The sequence below is a fragment of the Bolinopsis microptera genome, chromosome 3 (assembly GCF_026151205.1).
Source record: "Bolinopsis microptera isolate Bmic1 chromosome 3, MBARI_Bmic_1.0, whole genome shotgun sequence".
Lineage (NCBI taxonomy): Eukaryota > Metazoa > Ctenophora > Tentaculata > Lobata > Bolinopsidae > Bolinopsis > Bolinopsis microptera.
Genome location: NC_087074.1, coordinates 12,581,081 through 12,603,111, shown reverse-complemented (window position 1 = coordinate 12,603,111; position 22,031 = coordinate 12,581,081). Strand labels below are relative to the sequence as shown.

Genomic DNA, 22,031 nt, shown 5'->3' with positions numbered 1-22,031 from the left:
ATGAACGTGTTAATCCCAAACCATGGATACTGCCCTGGCTTGAAGAAGCTATAGAACGTAAAAATCAGGCATATCATGATTTTGTTAAGGAACCAGTTGATAGGAACCAGCTAAAATATGACCGTTTGAAAAAGTTTTGCACCAAACACGTTGACAAAGCCAAAAACATACACTACAAAAAATTCTTTGAACAACACAAAGATAATTCTAAGAAGCAGTGGCAGATGATTAACGGACTTCTGAATAGGAAACCAGCCAAACCTACATCGATAAAACTGTCGGACGAAAACGGACAAGTCAGCACTCCGGCAGCAGTAGCAGAAAAATTTAATGATCACTTCTCAAACATCGCTCCAAAAATTAAATCTGAAATTAGTAGTAGGACCACTTTCGATCCTGGTGGGGCCCAGGGGACACTACGTAACCCTTCTCCAAATAGTATCTACATAAAACCAGTCACAACTACCGAAGTTCAAGACGTTATTAACATATTTAAGAATAAAGCTACTCTTGACACCAAAATCCAACCACTCAAAATTGCCAACAGCTGTCATAATTTTACCACTGTATTGGCCCACGTTGTTAACAGCTCGTTCGAACAAGGGGTCTTTCCCCAAGCCTTGAAAACGGCAAAAGTAGTTCCTGTACATAAAGGTGGATCTAAAACTGACATCAAAAATTACAGACCGATATCTCTACTTGCCACTTTCTCAAAAGTCTACGAAAAGCTTATGCACAATCGAGTCATAAATTTCTTGGATACCTACAATATACTTTGTGAAAATCAATACGGCTTCCGCCCAGGTAGGTCTTGTGAACATGCACTTCTTAATGCTAAAGACAGAATCCTCAATTCAATGTCTAAAAAGCAAGTTACTTTGCTCCTCTTGATTGACTTTAGCAAAGCCTTTGACCTTGTGGATCACTCCATACTCCTGAATAAGCTCGAGCACTATGGCATAAGAGGTCTAGCTTTAAACTGGTTTAAATCATATCTTATGAACAGAAACCAGTTTGTATCAATTGGATCCTCTGAATCCTCAGCCAATCCAATTATTTACGGTGTACCCCAAGGTTCAATTTTGGGACCTCTCCTTTTTATAATCTACATAAACGATCTTCCTCAAATATCAGAAATAGCTAATTTCATCATGTACGCAGATGATGCAAACATTTTCCTAACAGGAGAAAATATAAACGAGGTTTATGATAAGCTCAAAATTCTTAGCGATGTCTTAGTTAAATGGGTAGATAACAACGGATTAGCTCTAAATCTTAAAAAAACGAATTATATGATCTTTTCTCGACAAAGAAACCTCATTTATCGCGATGTAGTAATTTCTGGTGTCACAATCGAAAGAAAAACAGAAGCCCGTTTCTTAGGTGTTATAATAGATAACAAACTGAACTGGTCGCAACATATTTCTGCCATGAAAATGAAAATGGCCAGATACATTGGAGTCATGTACAAACTTAAAAAATATTTGCCTCTGGAAGCACGTTTACAAATATGTCACAGCTTTGTGCAGTCTCACCTTAATTACTGCTCCCTCGTCTGGGGTTTTGCTGCCAAATCCCATATAGAAACACTATTTGTTAAACAGAAAATGGGTCTTAGAGCAATACTACCAGGTTTTGTTAATTACTGGTACAAAGATGGTACACCACCAGCAAGTACCAAGTCTGGTTTCTATGTACACAAAATATTGACAGTTCAAAGTATCATCGTGAAGAACGCATTAGTTTTTATACATAAGCTAAAAAACTTCCCAAGTCTAGTGCCTCCCTCTATAAAGAAAACAATACCTAACAGTGCACCAATATTTAACGTCGCCGATCCGGATTCGAGTCTTACAACTTTATGGTCAGATGAATACGGTAAACACCCTTACAATAATTCAGTATTCTACAAAGGTCCACTATTAGCAATAAACAGATATAGTGTCGCAGCAACTTCCTTGCCAAGTCTATTCAACCTTAACATCTACAAAAGGTGCATAAAAAACATGCTCATTGATCAACAAAACGAGGGCATTGCAGACGAATGGCCTAACTTTATGTTATACAATATAACGGGACTAAGGAAATCAGAGCGCAACATCAACCGTAATGCTAATAATAACTCTGTCCCATAAGCAAGCCATCACAGAATCAATTTCACTGCATACCATCTCAGTTACACTGCCATCAATTCGCCAGCAAAAACGGCATGACGCTATGCGACTGATAACAGTCGTTAAATTTTTAAAATTTTGGAATAGCTAGCTAGCAGTAGCTATGCGCCTGTTTCCACTCTAACAACTCTAAAAGCATATTAAATATTAATATGATAATTTCAACTAAAAACAACTTTATATGTGCTCAGCTATGTTTTGTTTCGAAAAGCTATATTATATACATTTTAATCGTTTTAATGAGATCTAATCTTGTATGAGTTTTGAGTTTGAATTGATAACACTTATTATATATATTATTTTTTGAGTAAACATTGGCTGGTACTTCGGGCCGGTCCCCAACAAAAAAAAGCTAGTAGGCGGCAGCAAAGGCTTCCAGTGGACCATGATTGACATTAAACCTTAGAACTACCAATAACATTTTACAGAATAAAGTTTAGACAAAAAGATTAAAAGTTATCCAACAAGAACATCCTCGCCAGACTTTTGAAACCCTGTAACTATTATACACAATCACATTATTGATTATATATCTATACTAGTGTAACCCGTGCCTTCGGCCGGGAATTTACTGTCACAGTTGCAATGTAAAAGTATACAACCGGCAACCGCATTATATATTTGATATCACGCATAATGCTGTCTTATGAAAGTATGAAATCACCCTACAGTTAAAACAAAGCGGCCGCAAGAGTGAGCTCTGATATTACGTGGGGCTAAACTAATTACGGTACATGTTATCCTCCTCGTTCTCTCTCCCATCCATTTATGTCACATTTCTGGAACAAAATCATCAATTAAACCACATACCACCGGCCGATTTTTATAAAATTTTCTTATGGGCTTCATCAGAGTTTTGTCGGCACTATACCGAAAAAACCAGTCCCGTAACTATTACCGTTTTTTTTGTATAACTGTTCGGAAATTACACACAGACACACAGACACACAGACACACACACATTCTGGTGTTATTAAGTTGATTGAGTGTAATTATGACCAATAAGTTATTATGTTTCAATTATAAAAGTACAATTCTCTTATCAGTTCAGAAGCGGGTTTAAAGGACGGTGGACGGTGTTGTAAGATAAAGTTCAACACCGGTAATCGTACTGTAGACTGTAGTGCGACACGTACTCTAGTGCGACACGTACTCTAGTGCGAAGTCCGACAAAAACACCCTTTGTCGCACTACAGTACGTGTCGCACTACGATCCAGGTAGCGTACTCTAGTGCGACAAAATATCCTAACTTATTTCCAAGTTCAGGTCACATCCTATCCTTCTTATGGACCATTAATATAAGTGATTCGTCGGGTCGGTTCACGTCACTTATTTCGAAGTGATCTTGCGAATACGATTCGTCGGTTCACATCACGTGTTTCGAAGTGATCCACTATCATAATTCCTTCGGGTCAGTTCAAGCCACGTATGCATTGTGTGATCCACTGGGTAACTCGTAAGCAGCATATGATCCTCATTCCTATCACACGCATCGTATGAAGGTATATATCCGATTGGGATAACAAGTTCATATGCTTGGGCCATATATAAGGTCACGATGATTCTACCAAAGCATCGAACAACATCAACATGTCTGATGACTACATCAGAACGAACAATGGCGAAACCTTCCTTCTTTGGGATTCTGCCTACTCAGCAGAGGGAAGAAGATCTTTCCTGTTCGGCACTGTAGAAAACATGGGTCGTTTAGCTCATCTTGTCATCAATGGTACCTTCAGCACCTCGCCTAACTTGATCACGCAGTTGGTGACTATCCACGGACTTTATCCTGACGGCTGGAGCTAAGAATTCCCCTTGCATTCTCTAGTACGTGTCGCACTAGAGTACGTGTCGCACTACAGTACGTGAACCGGGGGCTTGAGCCTTGAAGTGTATATAGCAGCACTTGGACATGTTTAATGTTTATATGTAACTTATTTGCTCGCATATAATGATGAGAGAAGGTTATTTTAAATATTTCCTCGTTTTTACAAACTTATAGGTGTACTAGTGTAACCCGGCCTTCGGCCGGGATTTCACTGCCGCAGTTAAAAAGGGTAGGAGTAATTACCCGCTGAGTCAAAACCCGCATTAGGTGAGCAATTCTATTCGGAGTTCCCTCACGTATCCAATAGTATCTGTACCACGACTATAACACCTCATCACTCCCGTCTTAAACCGCTTTAAATCGTTTTAGAAATTAACCCTTAATAACTCCGCACCACACTCGCCTTATATTTGAAAACATGCATTACATTGTCGTATGAAAGTAAACAAACCGACCGCAATGAGTGCCTCCCCCCCCCCTAATAAACTTATAGTATTATATGCATAAACATTGTCGTATGAAAGTATGAACTCTCTCTACAGTTTAAACAGACCACAATCAGTGCCCAAGTACACTCCTAATATCACTTGCGGAGCTAACCTAATTACCAACGCTACAAAGAGAGCGAATAGGAAGAAAAAGTGAGCCATTTTAGTGGCTCACTCCATAATGTTGCATTAATAGTACAAAACCATCAATTAAGCCACTTACCACCGGCCGATTTATATAAAATTTGCTTATTGGCTCCGTCAGAGTTTTGTCGGCACTATACCGAAAAAACCAGTCCCGTAACTCTTACCGTTTTTTTTTGTATAACCGTTCGGAAATTTCAAACACACAGACACACACACATTCTGGTGTTATTAAGTTGATTATTTGTGACCATGTAAATTGCTTTAGTAATTTATCACAAATAAAATAAAAATAAATGGTAATATAGAATAACATTTAATAATAAATTACAATCCATGCTCTCAAAGACATAACGAATTCTTCGACAAATTTTTGTAATAAATTATTTTAAAAAATTTGCTGAACGATCAATAAAGATTAAAGTTGAAATAGAATCAAGGACACTTATTGCCAGTTCCCCCTGTTGCACTCGACACTGCAAGCAGCAACGTATTGATTTCATTGCGATAAAACCTCAGAACTTTGGTAACATACAAGCGAGTTATCCGAACAAACGGACTTCGGGGCCACTTTTTTGGGACAAGAGCTGGAGGTGATGGAGGAAGGAGGTTCCAACTGGACGGTCATCTCGTGGAAATCTGAGTGCTTGGAGATAACAGTCTTTGCGTTTTGTAGGATATCTGAGTACCTGCCACACTGATCTTCTTCTGAAATTTAAAAAATTGAATAGATGTTAATGAAGTTTCTTGGAGTGTACTAAATATTTGATTAGCGATATAGTATAATGTATGTATAAGATCACTAGCGTAATTATTATGCATTAAATTTCTAATCGGTCCGATTTATTTGAAATGAACTACTTGTAACTATGAGCATAGTCTGGGGATAACACAATGATTACTGATATGATCAGTCATCGAACACTGACCGACGTTAAGATGCACACTGATAACGTTTTTATCCATAGTGAGACTCCAAACGTGAAGACTGTGAACACCTGCCACTCCTGATATTTTAACTAAATCCTCCATCATCTGCTCCTTCTCCACTTCTTCAGGTGTGCCTGAAACCCGGAGTTTTTAGTCAGGGACCTTGTACAGATGACAATAAATCGTGTTCCAATTACATTGATGGTGAAATGGTCATCATACAAACAGCGTCATCATCGAATTGTGCCATAGTTATCAGCACGTCATGTCTCATGATCTTTAGTATATTGTGCCGTACAGTTGTAATGTTAGTATTGCTCGAACTAATGAGGAGATAAACCATATTTTTTTAAATACGTGATATATAGCGATTAACCGATCAGATTCCAGGATTGACCAATCAAAATCCAATATCGCTGTCAAGTTTCAAAATAAAAATGGTTCACGGTTCACAGTATCCAGATCTATAGTTGTTTGAAATATAAGAATTAAGATTAGTATTATTTACCTTCCATGAGTACAGACAGAGCATCTTTGAGGATGTTGATGGTAGTGATGAGAACTAAAATAGCAAACACGAAAGTACAAATGGGATCGGCCAATTTCCACTCAGGCTGCAAAGAATTATAGGATCAGAACAATTTGCAGATTAACAGTCATTCGCATCATGTTTTTTCTCTTTCTGGCCACCCAATGGTTAAAGCAAATAAACAATTAACTCGGTACATCATTGCATTAAGGCCGTACCTTAAATTTGATGATGAGAGAACCAACAACGACCCCTAAACTTTGAACCAAGTCCCCCAATACGTGGATAAAAGCTGCCCTAACATTGATGTTCACTTTTTCCTGAGGTACGGATTAGAATTTTAGTAATGCTAATCTATTTATCATTATCATATCTCTAATATGGCATGTAAATAGGCTTCTTATTGTTTTATTTTGGAATGATTGATGTTTTGTCAATTAACGTTGTGCGTCCTGGAAAGACGGGTGAGGCATGAGTCAAACCCGTAAAACTATAAATATCATGTTTCTTACTTTTTCAACGCCTTCTTCATCCTTTTTCCAGAGATTGTCTGGCAGCAAAACGATTCCCATTCTGAAAATATTTCTACTAGTAAATACGTCGGTATCTTGTTAATCTTATTAGTGCGACTTACACACAAACTTTACAAATTTTCAAATACAATGCTGTATCACAACATTTTTATGCGTTATCATACGTTAGCTTGGTCGTTATCCAGTCATTATGCATTACTTTACTGAATAAGTGAAGAAAGAAAAAAAAAACTCGGCTCACATAATGTTGACAAACACTCCCAAGCAAGCAGTGATAAGCATGGGATTAGCATCGAGCTCGTAGTCCGGATTGATAATCCGGAGTACAGCGAGGTAGAGGAGTATTCCGGTTACCACCCAAATCGTGAACACTGACATCAAGGCTCCGATAACCTCTGGAACAACACTTTGTTTATTCAACGTTAGGATCTGTCAATTCAGAAACCGATATGAAGATTTGTATATACTATGTCAGTCAACTAGAACATAGAAATTCCATGGTAGACCCATAACAATCACCATTTACAATAAACCGCTATTCACCGAGCAGAAAATTATGAACCTGGAGAATCTGCACATGTACCATACATTTATGGAACTATTCAAAATTCTTAAATTTGATGTCCCCCAGTCGATTAAAGATCTTTCCAAGTTCTGTCCTAGAAATGAAAAACTTCGTCTGATTGTCCCATTACTGAGGTTAGATATCTCCCAACAGAACTTTTTGTACACCTCTACGAAAATTTGGAATGTGCTCAGCCCCTATGTATTCGACATATGTGATGCTAATGTAGATGGGATAATAATCCCGGGTTCTTCCAAGAATTCAGACTTATCAGCTTCGTCAGGTGTTATTAAATCTAACCTTAAAAAGCACTTGCTATCCCTCCAAAACCGAGATGACCCTAATACATGGTAACTAATCTATATTATATCTCAAACTCTACATCCGGTACGGCTATGCACACATGATATCTCTCTCTGCCATGAAACATGGCTAACCTTTTAAACTGTGATTCAAAACCTAAAGCTAAACTAAAACATAACTGGGCTCTCCTTTGTCACCAAACTAAACCAATAAGTAATTTTAGATTATTATATTTTTCTATATTTGTATAATAAGTATAATATTGACGTAGTGGATGGTTGAGGCGGTTTCAAGCACAGGTCACTCTCAAATCCTAAAGATAAGCAGTGGCCTTCGGCACTTGAAACCTCTTCAAACCTCCCCTGATTTATTTATTATTGATATTGTTTGATTGTGCCGTAAAAATAAATATTTGTTTTATTAAATATTTGTTTTATTAATACTTCAGAGAATCATTCATGATTTGCAAACCTGCCCGGTACCATCCAAATGTCATTTTTCTTGTAGCAGGGCGTTTAGCGATCCAGATAGCAGTCAGGGAAATGGCATACCCGATAAAATCTATCATCATGTGGGAAGCGTCTGTGAAGATCGCCAGCGAGTTTGAAAAGTATCCGCCTGAAAAATAAGGTAGATTATTGATTAAGACCTTGCATTTTTGTAATCATCGGCATGTACAGCAAAATAAATTTGAAAGTGATATGCTGAATCTTGAATGTTCTAAATTGAATATGTTTTGTTGAGAATTATAATTGCAGGTTCAATTGTTTTATCAATGAGATATTTATCGTGAGTAACTTGCCAAGAGCCTCTGCAGTGGTGAAGAAGAGGCAGATTACAGCGGCAACGATCAGCTGGTTTCGGGCTTTGTTGGTGGTAGGGGCCTTCTCTACAAATGTAGAACATTTTCCCGCCTGCAAAGTGGAACTGTTACACTTGTCACAGATTGGTGCATTGCATTGGTAACGAATAAAAGGTAAAATTACCTATTTTAAAATTTAGCAGTTAAAACAGGTTTCTGATTATCCTAAATTTAAGTTTTCAAATGGGGAGTTTGTTTTATTTAAGCTTGATTGTTTGAGTATCTAATTCTGTCCGAGTGCGACTTATATCAACAAATACAGAAGACTCACCAAAATGTAGCCTGTATCTCTAGTTTTTGAGTAGTCTGACGGCGGTAGAGACCCGTAGTCACTACTACTGGCTTTAGTTGGCAACAAAGGAGATTTGAAATCGGTCTTCATATTTACAGTATATGTCTTTGCTGATCCTGCGATTTAGTAAACTTAAACTATACAACAAATCGTCGAGAACGTGGACTGGAAATGGAGATCTGGGATCTCCTCAGGGTAACGCAAAGTTTTGGTAAACGTAACGTTAAACGTGACGTCACATAAGGATAATGACATGCAGGTGATTCGAGTAAACACTGATTGAACCATAGCAGTTTCAAACTCGAATAAATACGATCTATAAGTATAAGTTTGAGCCAACAACTGAAGTATTACGAAAGCGATCTTTTGTTAAACAGTTTTGGTTACATTTAATTGCAGTTGAATCTTGATCATCTGCAATTAGAATATTAACAACTGGTCATAACTTCAAAATTATTGGTTATGTCATTCCCACCAAGCACTAAAAGTCAGTAATCTTTCCGACGCATGTTATCGATTGAAATTTGATTATGAGATAAGATAACAAATTATACGGCTACATAACAGTGCTGCTGATTTAATAATAGGACTTATCCGAAGTATGCTGAAACTGCAAAGAAAATGCAGCCAGTTAGAAATTGTTTAAGGTGCTTGGATGAGACACTGAGAGTAATTGGGAAAATGCAGATGGAGTAATTCCAAGCGGTCCCAAGTAGCTTCAAGGCTGTAAAATTCGAAGGAGGCAGATTTGTTATCTTATCAATAATTATACAAGTCGAGTGATGGCATATGCTAAATACAAAAAAGCTACCTTAAGGTAAGAATAATACAAATCCACCGTGCAGAATGATAAAACACGATTGGGCCGAGCTGTACGTCAACGTACGGGCCTTCTCGAGAACTCCGTCACCATGAGAGGGGGGGTGGAATTGGGGAGCAGCATCTTAACGTAATCACATGCTTTACGGTGGGATTATTTTACTCACACTTTTAGATAACTTTCGTGGTACAACATTTTTCAATTTGTATTACACACATTTCTAGTAGTAGTAACAATTTGATCTTTATAGCTGATCAGGTTAAGATACTGATAGTTATTCCAGACATCTATCAGCTATGAGTGCTACTGGTTCCGCACTATAGAATGGATGTATCTGCTCAGAATTTAAAATGTCTGTATGCTAAATATGCAGGGATATATACTCCACACTCATTACTCGCGAGTCAAATCTCCAGGTTTGAGGTTATACAATTGACTAAAACCGAAAACGCGAAGAGTATATTTCGGTCTATTCTTGTAGAATTTCGTCGTCAAATTTAGGATGATTAAAAATGTCCGGCCTAAAGTAAAAGCAATTCCGGGCTTTTGCTTTTCCTTTTACCTCTCAAGACATAGCCCGGAAAGTGTAAGCCGATAAGATGAAGACTAGATGTTACTATTGAAGCCGATAAGACTAATTGTTACCAATTTTATTTGTACTAGTAACTAGGTACCAAGTATCATTGTTAAGTACCACCAGGCTAGAGGCTGATGATGTAGATCGACTTAAAGTTAGCCTAGAAAACAATCAGAATACTTGTAATTACAACTTAAGCTTGATAATTCATAAACCAGCGACAACTGGCTCGTATTTTGTGTAATATTTCGGCAAGTGACAGGGCACAATTATGAGTACAGCTCTTTGATGATTCTCAATATATTCAATACTAAACGAGAGCATTTTTAAATTTAACAGCTGGCCCGGAAATCGTTTCGACTATTAAAAACTTTACAACTTGTCGCGTGTTCAGTAGTCGCCCGTAAACAGATAACTGATAGTTGAGCTCATTTCTTGTAAGTGTTCAAGTAATATGTGATCAGTATCATGACGAGTCTATCGTTAAACAAGGATCTTGATCGCTTTACGTTACTCCCAGGGAATGCAGACAATTTAAATAATTTAAAATACACTGCAAATCTGTTTTTGGGATAGAAAATAAGATAATCATGCGATTTTCGACTTGTCATACGATAAAGTAAAAACAGTATGGAGTCTTTTGATATGTGATGACCAAAATCTTGAAATCGAGAAAATTTTCAATCATAATTCGATTTACAGATTTAGATAAGGTTTATTATTTTTATTACTAGATATCTTTTATCAGTAGGGCCAAGTGGGACCCACAGTTCTTGAAAGGCTTCACCTGAAGACATACAGGTGAGGATAGATAAGGGTTCAGTACAGATAGTACAATGAAGAATTTTATAATAAGCAGAATTCTTATCAAAAGTGCGGCCCCGAATTTGAAATCGAGAACTTGGACACAGTTCAAAAAACAAATGAACATTTGAGGTTAGCGTGTTGGGGTTTGGTTTGGATTTCAAAGCTAAAAACCAAATCTGTGATATTAATCTTATTCTGACCGGCTTCAGAGATAAGGAAATTTAATTTCTAACTCGAGTTCGGATCTTATTACAAGCAATATGTTTAAAAACAAATGATCTGAAAACTAGTTGAATATTTTCGTTAATAATGTTACCAATGTTACAAACACATGTATACTGTATAGATCGTACAGAAATAATAAAATTATTAGAAATTCGCAGTATTCTCAGTGTGTAATTATACTGTATTCCGACTTCCGAGTCATATAAATGCGCCATAAACAGATAAATTTGCAACAATAAATTGCAATAATAATTTTAATACAAATAAATTAGTTATAACTCAGGTTATTACTTTTTCTCGTGCTGAAAAATATTCTCGGCCAGCCGATCAATTTTGAAAGGTGGAGGTCAATCAATTAAATAACGTTCTGCAATTAATTGCCCCAATATAATTACGTATTGGTCAAATAATCTTTGCTGATCAGGTTGCAACGACCACAGTCCCTCCTCCTGCACGAGTGGCTACCACGGGCCCAGGATATCAGTCTTACAAAAGGGTTCCGGACATTTTTGCTAGACTTCTTGGAGACTTCTTCCCCTTTTTGACACCTCATCTCAACCTTTGAATCGGTTAGATGGTTTGTATAGGGTTGTGTTTTTGGTGATTTTACCATGGAATCAATCCCAGAGCCACCTTCACGAATTGACACAGAATTAGCTGTAGCGGGTTCATCTTCAACATTTGTTCTGACTTCATCGTCTTTCTTTTTTTTATCGGATATGGTAGTACCCCGGAAAGACGGTATGTTCAGTTTATTGACAAAAGATAGGGTTAGTTTCAGAGTATCATCATAAGGGTCTCCAGTTGTTTTCACCAATTGACGATTGTTTTCTATCCTTTTAGCCAGGTTTCTGCTCCTTTCTCCGTCCCTCTTGTTCGACCTCATGCGTCTCCTCCCAGCTGATGAAGGCATATCGACAAGTCACAAACGAGAACTAATTTCAAGGAACAAATATTCCTTAGCTTCTTTGAAAAACAAGGATCTCGGGGAACAGCGTAGAATGATCTACGGTATGACACATCTGCTATCGCGTACAGTATCACATAGAACAAACAGAGAAAGGAACATGCCACAGAAGCAAATGTCGCGAAGAAAAGAGTGAAAGGACGGGGGGATGTTATTAATACCGGGCCTTGGTGTGTGATCTGGCCGACTGTGTCCCTAGGAAGTAAAATAGCTGGTCGAGCTGTGCAGTATTTAGGATCACTCGTGTGACGTGTTAACACTGTCGCCCAGTCGTCTCCAGTACTATTTGTTACAACATTTCCTTGCGGGTGTGGCTACGTAGTGGTTACATAATAATAATAATGGGTATATACTATATAGTTGTGATATCAACTTTTCAGCTAATGATTTGGTACTGCTCCTTAATAAAAACAGTAACAGTAGGTACCACACTGTCCGCGGCTCACTTACAAGCGTATGAATATTTATATGGATTAATGAGACTGGTCAAACTAACATAACAAAATCTTCTAGAAAACTGGCAAATGTGATAATCTGTTACATTTTATCATTCGAAAGTAGAAACTATGAGTGCATGTTTTTAACACGTAACGTTTATGAAGGTGCCGTGTACAACTGCGTACACAAGCTTAATTTGATAGAAGCTTGTAGTTTTAATACAATTATACATTCCATGTACTGTACGTGATGTTTTCTATTGGCAAGGAAAGGAGAATTATCCTTAACTTGTACTGAAACGTGATCTATTGAAATTGAGGTTGACAGAAATTAGGAGGTTAAAGCCCACATTGGAATTTTGGAAGTGGGCAAGCATTCAGAGCAGGTCGAGTTTCCAGAATATTCTCCGGTTTATGATGTTTGTGGACTCATGCAACATGTTTATATTGATATTTGTAATATTATCAATAATGGTTATAATATGTAATAACTTACAGTTATGTGGTAACTTAATTAATGTACATTGTACAAACAGCCTCATTGTTATGTGTTATTTATTTAGCTCGAGAGTCGAATAGTTAATTTATAGGAGGTTTGTGAAGTTTTTGAAATTGTATTTATTGCATCAAGATATCATTGCAAATCTTTTTGGATAAATATCCTCATAGGTCCACTTTACTGACTTACTGAGTTGTCAAATGTCAGTATGTTGAAAAGGAAGAATACGGAAGAAATATGATTTCTGTCTTAACTTGACCAGCCTGGGAGCTCTGTAATCTTAGAATTGTTAATGTTAAAGCAAGACTAAGTGTAGTCAACACTCGTGAAGACTTTAAAACTAGATGAAACATATCATGCTGATAAGATTTCCTTGCTTCTTCTGATCTCGTGTGGTAATAGGTTGCAGAGAACATGTGGCCATATTACAAATGGTCACTTATACAATATACATTGTATAAATACCGATGGGGAACAAATCGGAGACGTTAAGTGACATTATTTTAGTGACACTATTTAAGTGACACTATTTAAGTGACATTATTTAAGTGACATTATTTAAGTGACACTATTTGAGTGACATTGTTTAATTGACATTATTTAAGTGACACTATTTTAGTGACATTGTTTAAGTAACATTATTTAAGTGACACTATTTGAGTGACATTGTTTAATTGACATCATTTAAGGGGGCAGTTATTGAATTTGTTGGATTTATTCTAAGCTCCAGTTATCAGTATCAATACCATGGTGGCTTTACTTACATCCGGTATTAGTGTGTAGATAGCGGGCATGGTCACGCAAGACAGGGAAACCAATCTTATCCGTGGGAATCCATTAATAAAACATATTTCTAAGTAAGGTTTCATGTTATCTTATCAAAAATGACTGGAATTTTATTTAAGGTTATCTAACAGAGCTTAAATTAAGTTGTCGGTAACCCGATGTGATAACAATTGTTGTAAAACTTCGTTCAGAGAAAATTAGACCAGATCTAAACATATCTTGAAAACTTTCAGAGCAACTAGGACTGAAGGGCTTGGAACTGGTACCACGACTTCTATCCGGACACGAGTCTTTAAATGCGAAGAGTCGTGTTCGGACTTTTCTGCGGAACTATATCAAGATGTTTTCATCAGGAGCCAGTTGTAGGATGTTGCATATTGATCGAGATAAGACGTTCAGAATGTGTTATAATCATAGACATTTTACTGTCAGAAGTAGAGATGATTTTATATAGATCGAATTATACTTTTAATTTCTAAGAGACAAGTTAAATATTCAACTTTTTGAAACGTTAAAATCTGACATATTTTTAATCTTTGGGTCACTGAATATGTGATTTATATATAATATAACATCCTAAAATCGCTTCAGCATGCAAGATCAAAGATAATGCTGAATTTTAACAAAACCTTGACTTTTCTTAAAACATTGACGCTGAAAATGTATCTGTAAATAATGATAATATTTCACAGTTCTATTTAACTTGGTCCGAATGCAGAACTCCTTTATGAAAGTGGTATCTTAAACAAAGAAGAGGAGACTTCAGTGTTTTCAGTCAATTATCCATTCCTCAATTAGTATTACTGACAAGGGATCCAGTTGAGTTAAGATCGCAGATCCTCAACGTTCCCGTCTTGTGTGACTCGACAGCAAACTCAGCAAGTGCTGAGATACCGTAGGCGGAAGCAGCTGCTATACACCCCAGAATCATGATACTCAATCCCGACCTCCACCACGATATGTACGAGGCTAGCGACTGAAAGATACGGTTGCAATTCACAAAATTGTGAGATATTAAATCTGACCAAATCGATCTATGTCGCAGGAAAGAACCCACACTTTTGTAGGTTTAATTTGAACTAAAGCTGTCATATAAACACGTATAGGTTTTAAAAATTACAATTTATTACGAAAACATCTAACCTTCATGGCTCCAAGAAGAAACAGGGCTGCTGCTGTCATGCCAATTGAGATGTAGAAGTTGGTGTCTCCAGATTTGCTGTGAACATCTACGAACATGTAAACGAGGAGCGGGACTACTCCACAGATGATGAACGCAATAAATGTCACCAAACCTGTCGAAAATAAAATTGTTTTTTGTAGAGGTTTAATCAGGTGTATCCTGATGATTACGGTGGCTAACAGAAGGTGATAGAGTTTAATAAAACGACAAACATAAAATAATTAAGATAACAGGAAAGAAGTCTCACCATTCTTTACAGGGCTGTCGTCATCATCCGGTGGGGTAAGACCTAGCTCGTGTATCATCATCTCATTACAGAACACGTCCTTGTACTTTGCTGTTGTACTGGATAAAAGAATTCGGTAAGCAGGTAAGGGTTACAAAATGGTTGGCATCGTTAAAAGTTATGGCTGAAAATAGTACATGTGGTTGTTAATGGTTCTTAAGCAGTCATCTACCCTACAAGCGGTTATAATATCGAATTTGTAAGTTCTAGTTCTAAATTGCTGCTCACCGAATGACGATTTCAGCATCTTCTTGTGTCATTCCCCTTGCTTTGAAAATATCGATCATTTCCGCCTCCTCTCCTTGCTGATAGTTGTCATACTCCCTGAAAGAGAGTATCTGGTACAAGCTATATTTAAACAACGTACCAAGGCCCTGTCCCGGCCGATATCATTTCGATTATACTGTGCCAATCCACGCTTATCAGTTGTAATACGCTGTGCGTTTAATTTTATGACGTAGTACCGCGGCTGATGCAAGGCTTAAAGGGAAGCGTATCATCTGTCAAACGAACAAATTCAGATTACTCATCGTCTCAATATCTTAAATCATCTAACCATTCTTCTCGAGCAAGTTCTGTTTTTGCGAATTTTATTTCGCTGTCACTACTCATGTAATCCCCAAGACCTGAAAAACAAAACAGTTTATGGAAATAAATCTTTTCAAAATCTGGCAAAAACTTGTAAGTGCAACAGATAAATCGATAATTCAAAGTTTCAATGAAAATTCCTCAATAACCTATTAGTATTCAGATGCCACACATATGTACACTGTACATTGTACATTGTACACAGTGTACATTGTACACTGTACAGGGTGTTTTGAAGTTTTGTGTCCAAATTTTAAATTTCTCTTATATATTACTATATATATATAGTAATATATAAGAGAAATTTAAAATTTATAGTATATATACTATAACTAACCCATAGAGAGACCGTCAGCGATGAGGTTAGCGATGCCGATAGCAAGTATATAATACGTGCTATACCCAGCACCTGCAATAGCAGCAACTACAGCAAATGATGTGATAATACCGTCCACTCCTCCGAACACCAAGCTCTGAATATACGTCACCAAACAGCTGAGGGGGGGGGATTAGAGAAAAGAATTCATATTTAATGCAATTCATTCAAACTAAAGTCTCGAAAACCTCATCCGACCTAGCCTTTCTAATTATGATTTAAAACTTAAACCTAAACTAAAAATCAACTGGGCTCTCCTGTGTCACCAAACTAGACCAATAAGTAATTTTAGATTATTATATTTTTCTATATTTTTTATAATGTAGTATATTGACGTAGTGGATGGTTGAGGGGGTGTCAAGCACAGGTCACTCTCAAATCCAAAGATAAGCAGTGGCCTTCGGCACTTGAAACTTCAAGCCTCCACTGATTTATATATAATTGATATTGTTTGATTGTGCCGTAAAAATAAACAATTGTTTTATTAATTTAATGATGAATAATTTGTTTCAAGTCAGAATTTCAAAAAATGGGATCACCCTTACTTTTCGTGAGTGTGTTCTTCCTCCAGCTTGGCATGCTCCCGCTTCATTTCCTCAACATCTTTGTTTTGGTAATATTCCTTTCGTTTCTTATTCTTTCGTATGTAGTGTATCATTGCCCTAACTCGCTGTATCGCCACTTTCTTCGACGGCCTGCATACGACTTAGTTTATTTATTGATTCATGGAATGCAAGACTATCAGCTGTCTGACTGATGTATTGAAAATACGAAGTCTTTGGCCATTTTTATAGAAAAATCACGGAATTAAAAAATAATTCAATAAATATTCGGTTTCCAATTTAACTGGATAATAAAATATATATCCTGTTTAACCAAATAAATTCAGTGAATCAGTTACTCCGAAAACCAAATAATATTATTTTAAACGATTATTCAAACCTACAGAATACGATTACATAGATACTCAATATCGGGTCTTTTGCCCTACAATAGACCCTTACCTGACCAAATTAAAGAACGTAAAATATTTGAAACCCCGTTTGGAAAATCCAAAAACTGAAAAACTAACAAATTTCTATTACCTTGATCGTTTTAGAGACATCTCCGGGTTCTCTAATTCTCTAATGAACCCCATTACAATCGGTATGAACAACTAATAACTAACTAATATAAGGTTCTTTCTACAGAATACGGATATAAACCTTATTTGGAAATGATATAGTGCTCATTTTAAACATCGAACAAGTAACAGCTCAAAAAATGAATGCAGGATATGCTTGATACACATTATGAGACAGTAGACACCTTGTAATATTGAAGCACAAAATGTATAACATCATGGCAATTTACAACTGTTTACAAGCTATTGCCTACAAATTTTCGCTTTATCTATTGATTCGACTCCGCCATCTGGTATCCAGACGGCCTTACAAATTTAAAGAGTTTATCTTTTTTAGCCGTTCGACATTTAGCTTAAACTCACTACTTTTGCGACAAATTATCGCCAGTGAAGAATTCACGTAATCTATAATAATGCCGGGTGTATAGTCTGGCAATTAATTCATAATTCTAAGGAATTTAAATTTGAAAGCGACTCATCTGGGATGACTAGTTCCAAATCAATGATTCTTCAATATTCAATCAAAATCATTACAACTATTCAAAACGATTATGTCCTGACTCCTGATATGATAGTTTTTCTAATTTTGCGTAAAATAGGAAATTGAGTAGCATATAATCTAAATAATCAACTAGCTTTAAAATTAGTAGCTTAGGACTAGGAGTCAGTTATTGCAATGTTGAACTCGTCAATATCAACATTTTTCAGCCAACCAATTGCAGTACAATTGAAGATTAGATTTAATTCATTATCCGAAAGCCTATCTGGTGGATATAAACCTCATTTTGTTGAGTTGCATGAAGTCATTCCAAGGATAGTTATTCCTCCTTGAATACCCTTACCATTGATGACTCTTATTTTTAATTGAGACTTTGGTCGAATGGTAATTGGTAGCTCTTCATCTTGAAGGCTCCATTGATAGCTGTATTATTATATGCATTATGAATGCTTTTGATAAGGGTTTTTGTCTTCAAACTCGTAATTTTAAAAATGCTGTTGTGTCTAGAGTTTACACGGTGGAGTTATTTCAAGAAGGTGGTAAACTTTCATACAAGAATTGGATGCCGATTTGATGCTGAAAAAGGTGCCGAAAAAGTGAAAAGTTGGTATTTTTATGCTCCCGATAACATTCATTATAAATAAAGGTTTGTCACTGTAAGACAAGAATTTAGAATAACTACCAAACTATTGTTTTGTTGCTCCTTGTTCCTGAATCCTGCCAGTTCCTTGACATGGGATTTAAACCGTAAGGAGAAACGGAACTGATAAGGAAAAATGGATTTCTAGTCGCTTATTTGGTATTTCAAGATTGATAAATATTTTCCAAGCTAAGATACAAACTAAAGACCACAAACCTGCCTCTCTTCTTTTTAGGTTTTGTTGGGGCTGGAGAGCTCTCGACAGTGTCTTCACTCACAACGTTTTGGTTACTGATAACTGCTCCATCCTCTTGCGGTTCTCTGTCATTAGAGACAACCACAATATCCTCGTCAACATTCACGTTTCCGATTACGGTGGTTTGTCTGAGGGTGAAATTACGTGATGCTTAAAGACGGGTCAGGTTGAGTTATTTCACTGTGTTTTCATGACGTCATGACCCATGAGACGTGACGTCACAACCCATGATCTGAGACGTGATGTCACGCCACATATCAGTTCAAGTGACGACGGAAAAGTATAAAAGATACAAATTAAATTTGTTTCTTGACGAACTTGAATTAAAACGGTTATGTGTGTAATAAGCTCACCTAGACGATGCCATGTGCTGATCGAATCTCGTAAATGGCCCTACAGGAAGTTAAATTAAGGTTACGTGTCATCGAAATATAGAAGCAATACATCCTAAGCCGTCGTAAATACAGTAAAAACAATAAAGGATCAGAAAAAATAGTCAGGACTCTACCAAATTCAAGTCCGGTGCACACCAATTACAAGCACTATATTATAATTGGGCACACCATGACCCAGCTATCAGTATCACCAGATGCCTCGGATTTGGATAACATGACCAGATGTGCAACCATCGTACCATCCTGACTTGCCTCTGAAGTTTGCACTGGGTTCACTTTCGTGCAATTGCTCCAGTAAACCGACAAATAATATTTATACACTTTGCATCTGTTTCCGACCCTCAATCTTTACGAATCAATTTTACGAGTACAATTGGGAATCACGTTTTGTTACAGAAATCTCTCAAGTTGAATATTTTTTTGAGCTGGGCTGCATCTCACGACTCTAGCAAAGGCTTGCTGGCTAGGACGGCGCTACCACGCATGGTGATGCTAATGTGGACAAATGTGATCAAAATGCTCCCAAAAGTGTTAACTAGTTTACTGTTTGAACGGAAATATGACGAAGACAATATTACCTAACACTTGTTAGACTATCAAACGGTGATTCAAGAGCTGCATTATATAATATACAGTGATCAACAGAGACCTCTGTCTCGGTAGAATGTCCTACCCTCGGTCGACTGCATAGTATGTAACCACACAAATTGGAAACGTGGAAAGTTAAAATAAATACGGGCAAGCTGATGAACGGGAGTGTTTTAGGAGTTCTTCTAGGAAGGTAAATTAGATCTGAGAAACAAAGGGCTGCGCGCTGGGGTGACAAGTGAACTGAGAAGGAAGCTGATTTAAAAAGGATGCTTCTAGAAAAGTGCCCGATTCACTCGAGATGTTCTTATTTTACGATTTACAACTATTTATACTAGACTGGTTTGTTTACACAATCCATCGATCGATTTTTTAAGTTATTTGTGATTTGAGCCCTCACCGTGAAATTATTTCAAACAATGATCACTGATAATTTAAATAAATATAAATACCAATCCGAGGACAAAAGCTGGTCGGAAAAGTGTCATGGCAATAAATCAATTTTATTCTTGTTAACCTAGTACACTATCCAGAGCATTTTCACTGCGGGTTCTGCTTATGGGTATATTTCTTTTTCATGGACAAGTGATTGATTGTACAGCGAAAATTTACTTGGATTTTTACTTTGTCCTGCCCAACGTCAGCATAAAACACAAAATATTATTTTAAAGAAAAAAAGGAATATTAGTGCTGCATGTTAGTAGAGGCTGGTAGTTAACTCAATCTAGAACTACCCTTACAATAACATAATATTAATACATGATGGCGTGTAAGTTAATATAACATATCATATTTTATGTCGTTTTGCGAAGAGTTCGTGACTCTTCCTGCTTCCAATGATTCAATCTCTAAAATTAGACTTACCCAAATTATTTTTGTTCCGTTCTCCGATATACTATTTGAACTCGTATTCAGTGTTCATTGAGAAGGCATGAGTCGTCAGTGTTCCAAATCTTTAAACGTAGCATGTAGTAAAATCACCAGCATCACTCTGCAATATATCCTAGTTTTACAATTTGGTTCGACACAATCCCACCTCTGACTAGTGTCCACATGTGGAGTTTAAAATTATGTTAATATATAGATCATTAGGTTAGATAGGTTTCACCGAAGGGCGATTTTCGGTAATAGACAGGTTGCGAAAACTATTATCATGGTAGGGTAATACCTCCGATTAGAGACTACGAAAAAGATATGGGCTGAGGTTAAAGGCTATGTTCTTGATTATGATTAGGATTCGTATGATGAACTCAGGAGCACCCTAAGTAGAGGGGCTCTAAAACAGTAAGCAACACACTTGTCGTCCTCACACTCGACGGAGATTCATTCACTGACAAAGCATCAATGACGAATGGGAAATGGACGGAAAGGAATCAATTACAAGGCTATCATCGCTCAATAATTGGTTCGGTATCGACGTTACTTATTTTGATTTTCCGACTTTAAAGCTGACTAAAGAAACCAGGGAATTTATTTTACTTTCCTAAAATTGAATCGTTGATTTTATTTCTATATCACTTTTTTCCCTCTTTTTTACATTCCAGTGCATTGTGCAGAAAGTTGGAGATTTAAATTTTGGAAGTATGTAGGGATCAAGATCTGATATCAGATATCGATCGAAGTTACTAAAAATACTATAGCACAATTGTAACTGCAGTTTTACAGAACTCTAAATGCTCAATGAATACACTTGCAGGTACCACCTGTATTCACACTCAGAATTGAGTTTAGTCATTTTCCAATACGATATTGGGGACGGGTTCTATAAACAAACAAACAAAACAGTAGGCGACGAAATATTTGAACGATTAATGATCCGTTTTGCATTCAAAATCGAATGTCTGTAAATCACACTAAACAAGAAAACGAACAAGCAACTTTATCTTACAGCTTGGTTGGATACGACTAAGTTCTAACAAAACTATGTAAAAGGAACGTACTTAAAGTTCAATTTGCATTCATACCATGCTACCAATTATACCTGGTGGTACTCCGTACTACCAAGCAACCTCATAGTGTTTATATAGGAAATGTGCACAGTACCTGTAGAAAATGCTATAGAAAAGCTGTGTGCACCGGAAGAAATTAACAAAACTATATTGTAGTGCATGCAATTGAGAAATTATTGATGTTAGTTACCACAAACCAGCTGGCAGCTACCGATTTTATGATTTTCCCCGAGAAATTAAGGGTTTAACTCGTAATTGCCTCTGATTTTAAAAGTTTGGGCATTTTCATAAGCGGCCACAAATTTCAGTCGAGTACTTGAGGGGTTTTGACCAAATAAGGACACCCTTAAACTTCGTTTAGTTGCCATGGTGAATTTCACA

The 22,031-nt window shown here is 36.8% G+C and overlaps 3 protein-coding genes across 3 annotated transcripts in view; 1 reads left to right on the top strand and 2 right to left on the bottom strand.

Annotated features, from left to right (window-relative positions):
- Positions 1-22,031, top strand: part of LOC134813576 (guanine nucleotide-binding protein subunit beta-1-like) — a 76,178-nt gene that overhangs the window by 10,895 nt on the left and 43,252 nt on the right. The gene's annotated exons all lie outside the window — the stretch shown is intronic.
- Positions 4,934-8,819, bottom strand: LOC134813085 (proton-coupled zinc antiporter SLC30A2-like). The gene is made up of 9 exons (XM_063820764.1): positions 8,629-8,819; positions 8,298-8,409; positions 7,967-8,113; positions 6,869-7,022; positions 6,607-6,667; positions 6,313-6,414; positions 6,074-6,179; positions 5,565-5,699; positions 4,934-5,343 (listed from the first exon to the last, which is right to left on the bottom strand). The coding sequence occupies exons 1-9, from the start codon at positions 8,737-8,739 to the stop codon at positions 5,135-5,137; spliced, it is 1,137 nt and encodes a 378-aa protein (XP_063676834.1). The 5' UTR covers positions 8,740-8,819; the 3' UTR covers positions 4,934-5,134.
- LOC134813574 (vacuolar iron transporter-like) lies at positions 14,470-20,576 on the bottom strand. The gene is made up of 11 exons (XM_063821412.1): positions 20,567-20,576; positions 19,072-19,113; positions 18,679-18,846; positions 18,505-18,549; positions 16,746-16,895; positions 16,162-16,319; positions 15,793-15,862; positions 15,465-15,560; positions 15,198-15,295; positions 14,911-15,062; positions 14,470-14,743 (listed from the first exon to the last, which is right to left on the bottom strand). The coding sequence occupies exons 2-11, from the start codon at positions 19,083-19,085 to the stop codon at positions 14,558-14,560; spliced, it is 1,137 nt and encodes a 378-aa protein (XP_063677482.1). The 5' UTR covers positions 19,086-19,113; positions 20,567-20,576; the 3' UTR covers positions 14,470-14,557.